Genomic DNA, 9070 nt, shown 5'->3' with positions numbered 1-9070 from the left:
AGAGAGAGAGAGAGAGAGAGAGAGAGAGAAATGGAAAGACAGACAGACTTGAGTGCTATTAGGGTCCAAACATCCATATTAGAACATGTAATAATGGGGATTAAACAATGATGTTGTTTTTAGAATGTCTACTTCACATTTAGGGTGACACATTGACAATCCTTTCTGGATTATGACTATAATATTTTTATTTGACCAAAGTTTATTTTCCTAATCAAATCTGGAGGCTGAATTTCTACTCAGGGAAATGTTTAGAAAAGCAGTTCAACTCTCACGGACCCCTAAGGAGTTCTATGTAGACGAGATTAATAGCTACTTCAGCATGAGAATCATACTCATTTGCTTTTTAAATATTTACTGATACTGCTTTGGTTTCCTTAGTTCAGTATGGCCAGAAAAAGAAAGTAACTCTTTTAAGTTTAAAAAAAAATAGTAAGAAACTCTTAATTCTTGAAACGAATTGTCCTTTGTTAATAAGAAGTCTTTTTGGTTGTAGAGTCATAGACAAGAAAAACCAATGCCACAGCTGAATCAAGAGTCATCAGGTACTTCATGTTGTTTTTGTTACTTTAATAGCAACTGGTCTTTCATATTTCTTAAGTTCAAATTGTTTATTTTGAAATTTGTATTCTTAATGCTTATAATGCAATTTCAATAGCATGTTTCATTTTAGTGATTTTAAACTTTAAAGATTCTTGTAAATATTATTTTGCAATATTTCTTATAACAAAATATCTGTGGCTAGAAATAATAAGATATAATAGAAAGATCTTTGTTTAATCATAATTTATCTTATGATTTTGAAATTCCATTTTGTCCCAATTTCCCAGTTACATTAAATGATGATAATCTTTGTGTTTTCTAATCTCTTGAGGAAGTGGGGACTGTTTATGAAATAATACAACCCTTTAAAATTAATTCATTAACTAAGTTATGAGTAGTTTGGTGATTTAGCCTGTGTTCATGTCACCAGTTTGTCTGAGTGAAAAATTCACATGAAAAATTCACTTAAAAAATTCTTTTTTTCCTGTAGTGATCACTGATATGATGATTTGTTTTACACTCTGATGGCATATAGCATTCCGTTTAGAGTGTATGAACTCATATTATTTTGAGATATAACATGCTAATATTATTTTTCACTTCTAGTGTAAAGAAGAAAAACTCACATGCGGAACTTGCCATGGTGGCTGTTGATAAGGAAAAAGCCCATTGCCAAATGGTGAAAATGCCTAGAGAGAAAGAAGAAATTACAGTGATGTAGAAGTGAGGAGAATAAATAAAAAATGAAGCAAACCTATTAATACAATTTGAAACTTGGGAGTCTAAATCTCTTTTTTCATTAAACTGTGATTTTTTATTTTAAGGCAGAGATGATAATGATATTAATTAGTATTAGTATTATTGAACACTTATGTTCTAGGTACTGTGCTGAGCATTTTATACTGGTAAACTCATTTAGTCTTCAAGTAACCATAGAAGATATTAATATTATTATTCCCATTTCACTTAAGATTCTGAAGTTCAGAGAAGTTAGTTATTTGCCTCAAATCACATAGTTGGTAAATGACTGAAGCCAAGATTCAAATCAAGGAGTGTCTTTTCATTCAATTTTGCATTCTCTACATCTATAATAGTGTCTGATAGTAAATGCTAATTGACTAAAAGACAGTATTTTAGAAGTTCCACACTAGATGGGATTTCGAGAAACCATTTGCACATTTTCATGTTTTAAGTTAGGACTATACTTGTGCCATCCACCCAGAAGTGCTGGGAGCAGTGTTACTTTTCATAGCGATATTTTAGGTCCTCATGCCATAGGTCTTGGAAGGGACTTAGAGATCATTTCGTTTACCCGTTGAGAACCTGGAATCTGGAAAGTCGAAGCGACTTGCTTAAGATCATACAACTAACAGGGCTGAGGGTAGAACTTGAATCTCTGTTCTATGATTCTTCCATTAGTGCTCAGGTTATTACACTACGTTGCCTCTATTTTTAAAGAAGCTTCCCAAGACAAGAGTTTTGGGTACTTTTTAATTAAGCAAAGACTAGATTTATCTTACCAGGCAGTTTTAAATAGGTGGTGACAACATCACCTTGGAAGAAAGTGTCAAAACTAAAGATTCTATTTTGTACTTAGCAGTACCCATATTGAGGAGTACTGGAAGTTTGTATGTGGAGATAGCATGGCCCTCCAAATCTCTCTGAGGCCATATGACTCTGGTTTGGAATTTTGCTGGGCAAGTCTCACCTGAGGTGTCTGGGCTTCCTCTTGGGGCTGAGTTGGGGCAGGTGTTGGCTGCTTTAAAGGCCGCTTTGGTGATGGCTTTTTTGGTTGAGGTTGGTTGGGTTTCTGGCTCTCTGGGGCTTGATCAGTCTTGCTCTGGTGTTTAGGTGCTGAGGGAGATGAGGGTTTCCATGGGTGCCTTGTATTGAGTGGTGGCTGTGGCCACATGGGCATCTGGTACTGCGGGAAAAGCTGAGGGAGTTGCAAACCATTTCCATACAAGGGTCCCAGTTGTGCCAACTGCAAGGGTAGTAAATAACAGTAAAATTACATGAGGGCTGAGATTCTGGCTATCTCCACTCTTGTTTCAGTCTCTAAAACTCAGCCGTGGATCTTAAAAATCCTGTAGAACTTAATAATGGAAATTCTAAGGTCTTTAGCTAGTATTTCTTTAAATGTTCTTACAGAAATAAATTTCAATCTTCTAGAAAACCAACCAAACAAACCAAGTGAAATGCGGAATTGGGAGAGAAATGTCGTTTTACAGATCTGGCTGATGACTTTCTAACCTTGAAACCCTGACTCAGGTTAAAAGTGCGCAAGTCCAGTTATAGAGGAGTTGATGTGACATTTATAACTCCTATGACTTTTCACAGGCTGGACAAGGAGAAAAAAAAGTAAAAAGAAAGAAAGTGTGAGTTAAGAAAAAAAAAAAATAAAAATTTGTGTGTGTTAGCATCCTTAAAGGTGCCCGTGCTTCTTAATTACAGGTAAATCCTCATTAATTCCATTTTCATTATCAGAATCACCACAATTACAAGGTTGCCAGGAAGGCTAAAGTAATTATTGTCTGAAAATTCTAATTTATAAGTTGACTTGTTACAACATTAGTTTCCATTTAAATTCTCTCTGGTTTAACCCTAGTCTCTATCTCCAATCTTCATTAATCAAATTGCTACTTTGCCTTGCTGTCTATTGGATGATATACATACAATACAGTGCAAATGCCATGTGGACTGATGGAAAGTGAAATTGCAAATCTTGTATTAAGATGCAGTATTTCATGACAATTAAGTTGGTGAAAATTTCAAATCACAGGCAAAGTCACTAAAACCAAGAATGAGTTTAAAAGAGTTGAGCCAATCAGTACTTGAAGAAAATTGACAATGATGATCATTTCAGGTGAGGGGCTTCAAAAGAGAATGACTTCAATGAAAAGAATTAAAAGAAAATTGATGAAGTCCTTGATTTCTCACTCAAATCCTTTTCATGATCATGTCACAAAAGTCAAAAGTGACATGTAGTTTTATTATATTACCATACAATTTTGTCAGAAAAATTACGCCAAAAGACCCAACTGATACTTGATTCATTTTTGCTTTTAAGAATTAGCACATAGTGGTAAGTATAACCTAAATTTATATAAGTATAACTGAAATGAGTCATGTAAAAGATATAAATAAAATAAGAACATAATTTTAGTGTTATCTTTCAAAACAATTCAAATAAAAGTTAAGCGCACCCCCCGGAATTGACTATGCTATTTTTTGGTTCTCATTATTTGTGAATATATTTTGTGTGATCTTTTCCTAGAACCAATTTCTCTTGGAATTTAAGAACTCTCATAATTAATAAATGATTTTGATTTGCATGACAGAACAGTAGTAATGAATAAAAAGAAAATTTGGCATAAGGGGAGTGGTGAAATAATTTTTCCCCCTTGAAACTGTTATAATGATTATATTGTAATTAAAACATGTGGATAGCTATTGGTGTCTTTATTAGCTAAGACAAACCTTATAATGTAATTATCTGTATAAAACAAATAAAAAGATCACCAGAAATAACATAAAGTGGAACTTACATGTGGGGAGTTCATAAAGTCGAATTGACTGTACTGCATCATCTGTGACCAAAGGAATCCATTAATGTGGCACAAAGTGAAAAATTGTTATTCAGTTAATACACAAATTATAAGAAATTATAAGAAATAAGTTAAATTTCTGAATTTAAAGTATGATAGTTATAAAGTCTTTTACTAATTTTGCATAAATTAAGTATGTAATTAACAAAACTTCTATAGAACTTTAATTTTTAACTCAGAATGTTTTTTGAGAAGAATTAATATAAAATAGTAGAGAATAAAAATCTTGCCTTCTTTGAGGTCATTGAATGTTCTACTCTATCTTTTGTATTTCAGAATTTGAGAATGTGATAATTCTATGAAAAGATGGTTCTCCTTTCTGATATGTAATAAATTTGGCTAATGATCCTGCATATGAGTCATGTAAAAGGTATTTATGCGCTTATGTGTCTCCATTTTAATAACCTTTGGTACAATGTCTACTTTTGCTAGCTTCAACACAGCAAAAAAGCTAACATTAACTATACTTCAACAAATTCACATTTACCTTGAAAAAGAATGTTGAAATACATAGGTAGGATGCTGCTGGGGAATTACTACTTTGCCTTGAGTTGAGGGGTTAAGTCATTCAAATCTCCCTTCCTCTACCTCTTTCATAAGAAATTTTGTATATCAGAAAGTTTGCCAATATTATCTCTTTTTTTTATGTACTCTGAGAAGAGGGTTCTAGAAAACCTCCCCAGAGACTAAACATACATACCTCTTCACTTTTACTGCTAAATCCAGGCATTCGGGGCATTTGCATCTGGAAGTGAGAATTTGGGTGACAAATTCAGAACACCAATTGAAATAAGCCCAATAAGTATCTTCAAGCTATGCAATAATAGAACACACAAAGAAGTCCTAAATTAAAAAAAAAAAAATACTCACTGGCATAGCAATGGAATTACCAAGCAGACCTAGAAAGATCAGGAGAATCTTCATTTTTCCACTTGGTACCTGGAATACAAAACTGGATTTTATTTTTGGATTGTGAAATAACTATGCTTAGGGCACTCTGCACTTATTTAGTCACTAGCTCATCTGTCTGTCAGGGAGAGTGCAGCAATAGACAGTGATAGGGGCCTCTGCTGCCATTGTTATTTTATGTTAAGAAACTATCATATAGCTATTACCTGGTGCTATTGTAAGAGGCAAAAAGGTCAGAATTAAAAAGGAAAGATAAAAGAGAGAGAGGGAAAGAGACAGAGTGAGAAAGAGATACAGAGAGAGAGAGAGACAGACAGACAGACAGAATGACAGAAGATGAAGACATTGATGCTTGAGAAGATGAAAGGTGGTTCATAGCACTGGAATGTGAAAATTAGGAATTTACTAAAAAAATATGAATATTGAAAATTTTGCATTTCCAGTTGCTAGGCTGGTTTACAAAGGCATAGTATGTCTGACTATATTCATTGTTCAGAATAATCTCAGTTTCAATAAGGGCATACTCCAAAATCAGTACTTTGAGTTACTTTCTAAGATGCCATAGATAACATTCCATTAGGTAAAGGCTAAATGAGCTGGACTATCTTAGAATCCTGTCCTTTTCTTCTTTCCTCTATTATTGTTGTTATTATTATTTTATCTTTTAAAAAGTCACTTCTGCTCAAGGGCTGGTCATAGAAATAGGAAAACATAGGCAAAACTATGAATTCATCTGTTTATTAGATACGTAGATTAAACATATATAGAGAAAGATTTAAACTATAGATTTATATATAAAGTTTGGAGATTGTTTTCATAGATTTCATTTATCATACTCTAGTTAATTCTGCAAGATTTGTATAATTAAGACATGTATTTACATCTTTTTATAAGGTTCATTCTGAAGCATTTCCTTGGGTAATTCCTTAAGAAAACGCTGTTCTATTTACATGTTCAGTAAGAGGAAAATAAAGGTTTAAATCGATGATTTATTTTCATGGTGTATCAGATAAAACATAATTCCTAGCATAGGAACCAGTATATAGATAGCAGTGCTTTTTCAGCCCTTTTGTTCTTTCTTCCTCTTTCTAATCATGAAATGCATCTAGTAGTGATTTGAGGCAATGCTTACCCTTCTGCTTGCTTCCCAAAAGAGCAATATAATGAAAATACACATCAGTATTTTTCTAAATTGTAAGTAGTCAATTACTTTTTATATATCAGAGAATTGGGAGAGTGTAATTAAACAAAAGAAACAGTAATATGTAAATGCCTTTCTTCCTAATTAAAGATTTTCAGAATTATAACATTGTAGAGAATTAAAAATAACAACTGAAACTAGTGTGTTTATTATAGGCTACAGTAACATGAGAAAGCTAATAAAAAGAATATTGGTGAATGCTTCCCCCACTCCCACCCAAATCTACATCTAAGATTTTGGAGAACTTTTGGATGTTTAATTTCTCTTTGCTTAATTATCCATTTAATCTCTATAGTAGCTGTCATTGAGATTCTTGATGTTACACACTCTTGTAGGAAGGTGTCATCTTTTATTTTGCAAAAATAAAATGCCACTCTATCTTTTGTGAAATTAATATATTATGTTGGTTGACTTTTAAGATTCCTTCTATCTCTAAAAGTTCATGATTAGATGAAAGTCTATGAATAGTAATTTATTTATTTTTGAGCTGAAAATAACTCTTGTAATGATTGCCTGTGTAAGTTCTTACTTCTTCTATCCCAGCTATGAATTCAGATGCTCTTTGTTTCTTCTGACATATTTAAATAGTGTTCTATCCTCTCAAGTGTATTTCTGATCATTAGTTTGATACGTAACCTGTATATATTAGGAAGGAAAAAATGAATGAAAATACTCACCAGGTTATCTAGCTTAGAAGAAGAGGCTCCATGCCTGCACTGAAGCAGCAACATTTTTTCACCAAAATTTTCATAAGCCTTTAAGAAAAATATAGATATGGCATGAGAACAACAAATAGAGAAATGAAACAAATATTTTAAACAAATAGCAAAGCTTCTGCTCTATGGCAGCATATCTCATGTTAATTATTTTATCTAATCATACCTTTCTTTACTAGAGGGCTTTCAAAGTAATTCTTAATCTTTTGTTGCTTTAAGGGTAGGATGAAAGCTAAATTGGAGAGAAAATGACCTGGGCCCTGTATTTTGATATACTTCTAGTGCAGAGTTGACGAAACTTGACTGCTCTATGAGGAAATGTACAAAAGCGCCATATTAAATGAGATCTAGGTAGGTTGGAAGAAAACTTATAAGAAAAGCAAATACACCAAATAAACTAAATAGTTTAAAATTTTACAAGGAGACCAGTCTGAAAACAATGATTATACAACCAACATCAAATAATGTAATAAGGAAGTCTATAAATTAAGTTCATATTTTGGCACTATATTATTTATGTTGATAAACTCTAATACTTACCCAACGACAGTTAGAAGCTCCAATATATATTAAAAAAATAACTTTTATTTAAACTTTGTTACCCTTTGAAATATATTCTTGATGGTCTACAGTGGAAATGCTACAAATTGCTGAAGCCAGGGAGATATCAAGAAGCAAGACACATTTATTTCTTAATAATAAAACAAAAATTTTTTGTGAAGATGTTCTGTACCACAAAGCCTTAAAATAAAAAGACTCCTCCTTGTCAGAGGAGCTTGGGATAGCAAGGTCACATTTAAGCACTGCTGCAGACCTACATAACCAATCAGGTTTGAGAAAAATGGTTTTGCCATCACAAGAGTTTAGGGTAAAAAAAAAAAATACATCCAATGTAAAATTTATAATGTGTTATTATAGGAGCTGTCAAACCAAGTCTCTTATTACGTATAATAACAGTCCAGGAAAATGAGCTTGCACCAGTAAGATTTAGAAGATGCTTTCCTTAATGAATTTTGGGCTTTTCAAAGGTATAAAGACATTTAGGGAACAAAGGTGAATATTAACTCTATGCTATTGCTATAAATATTGAACATCATCAAAAGAAAGGCCAATATATGCGTTTAATTTAAAATAGGTAGTTAATATATATTAATATGTAATTAAAATGATCTGTAATGTTATGTCCAGGGACAACTCAGTGGCTTGATTTGATCTGAATTACATAAGGATACCAGGACATAGTGTTTTTTCTGAAGTCAAATACAGTTCAGTCACTGGGGATTCAGAGTTTTAGAAAAGCTGGGCAAAATGGCAAATGAATTCTCAGCTATTAAAGACAATCCAATCTCATGAAAATCTGAATTGAGATATTCACTGAAGGGGTTATGTTATAATTCTTTTTTGAAATCTGACTTTCCATAATAAAGATTTTACTTCTAAATAAATGGGGCGATTATACTTTTCATTGACAAGAACAAGTTTTGTTATTTTTGTTCTTTTATAGCTCCGCGAGAGAAGACATTTATAGTGGTGTTGTTTGCTTATTTTGATGTTGGCATTTAAAAATTAAGAATGTTTGAATTTGATGACAGAAGCTGGTTCCTGTTTGATATAATTATGCACATAAGTTTATCCAGTGGTTTCATAGGCTGCTGTTCCTCCAAGGCATAAGAGGTGCCATGTCCTTCCTCTAGCATCAAATAACACTGCATTTCTTAGCACTTCCACTGCTGATTTTAGTACCACAAAGATTAAAATTTCTCCAGAGTATTTTACTTAAAACTCTAAATATCTCTTAAGTCTGTATGTATCCAAGATGTACAAGGGTATACCTGCTCCAAGTACCCAGCTGTCTTTGTCTGATTTTGTAGAAACTGCATAGGAATTATGATACTGTATGTATTGTGTGTATGTTGAGATGAATTTGCAAAGGGTGAGATACTCCGGGAACAGTGTATTCATGAAAGTGAACTGGGAATTGTGATGCTGGAGTTTTGATTTTGGCCTTAGCCATATAGGTTATTGGGAGTTGCCACTAACCCTCACTTTTGATTATCTTCTCTATTTCCCTTCGTTCCATCTGCCTCAAGGGT

The 9070-nt window shown here is 32.9% G+C and overlaps 1 protein-coding gene and 1 long non-coding RNA gene across 2 annotated transcripts in view; one reads left to right on the top strand and one right to left on the bottom strand.

Annotated features, from left to right (window-relative positions):
- Positions 1 to 4502, top strand: part of LOC120588171 (uncharacterized) — a 14445-nt gene extending 9943 nt beyond the window's left edge. The window contains exons 2-4 of the long non-coding RNA XR_005649147.1: positions 497 to 545; positions 1150 to 1222; positions 4428 to 4502. This is a non-coding gene — a long non-coding RNA (uncharacterized LOC120588171). The remainder of the gene's footprint in view (positions 1 to 496; positions 546 to 1149; positions 1223 to 4427) is intronic.
- The window catches only part of ENAM (enamelin), a 12731-nt gene extending 5739 nt beyond the window's left edge, over positions 1 to 6992 (bottom strand). The window contains exons 1-6 of the mRNA XM_039845376.1: positions 6939 to 6992; positions 5022 to 5090; positions 4852 to 4896; positions 4092 to 4133; positions 2252 to 2527; positions 1170 to 1232 (exon numbers count right to left, since the gene is read on the bottom strand). Of these exons, the coding sequence (XP_039701310.1) occupies positions 1170 to 1232; positions 2252 to 2527; positions 4092 to 4133; positions 4852 to 4896; positions 5022 to 5090; positions 6939 to 6992 (549 nt within the window). The remainder of the gene's footprint in view (positions 1 to 1169; positions 1233 to 2251; positions 2528 to 4091; positions 4134 to 4851; positions 4897 to 5021; positions 5091 to 6938) is intronic.
- Positions 6993 to 9070: the final 2078 nt, after the last annotated feature.

The sequence above is a fragment of the Pteropus medius genome, unplaced genomic scaffold, assembly GCF_902729225.1.
Source record: "Pteropus medius unplaced genomic scaffold, Ma_sr-lr_union100, whole genome shotgun sequence".
In the NCBI taxonomy this organism is placed as follows: domain Eukaryota; kingdom Metazoa; phylum Chordata; class Mammalia; order Chiroptera; family Pteropodidae; genus Pteropus; species Pteropus medius.
The sequence above is the reverse complement of the archived record's forward strand: the minus strand, read 5'-3'. Positions and strand labels throughout refer to the sequence as shown.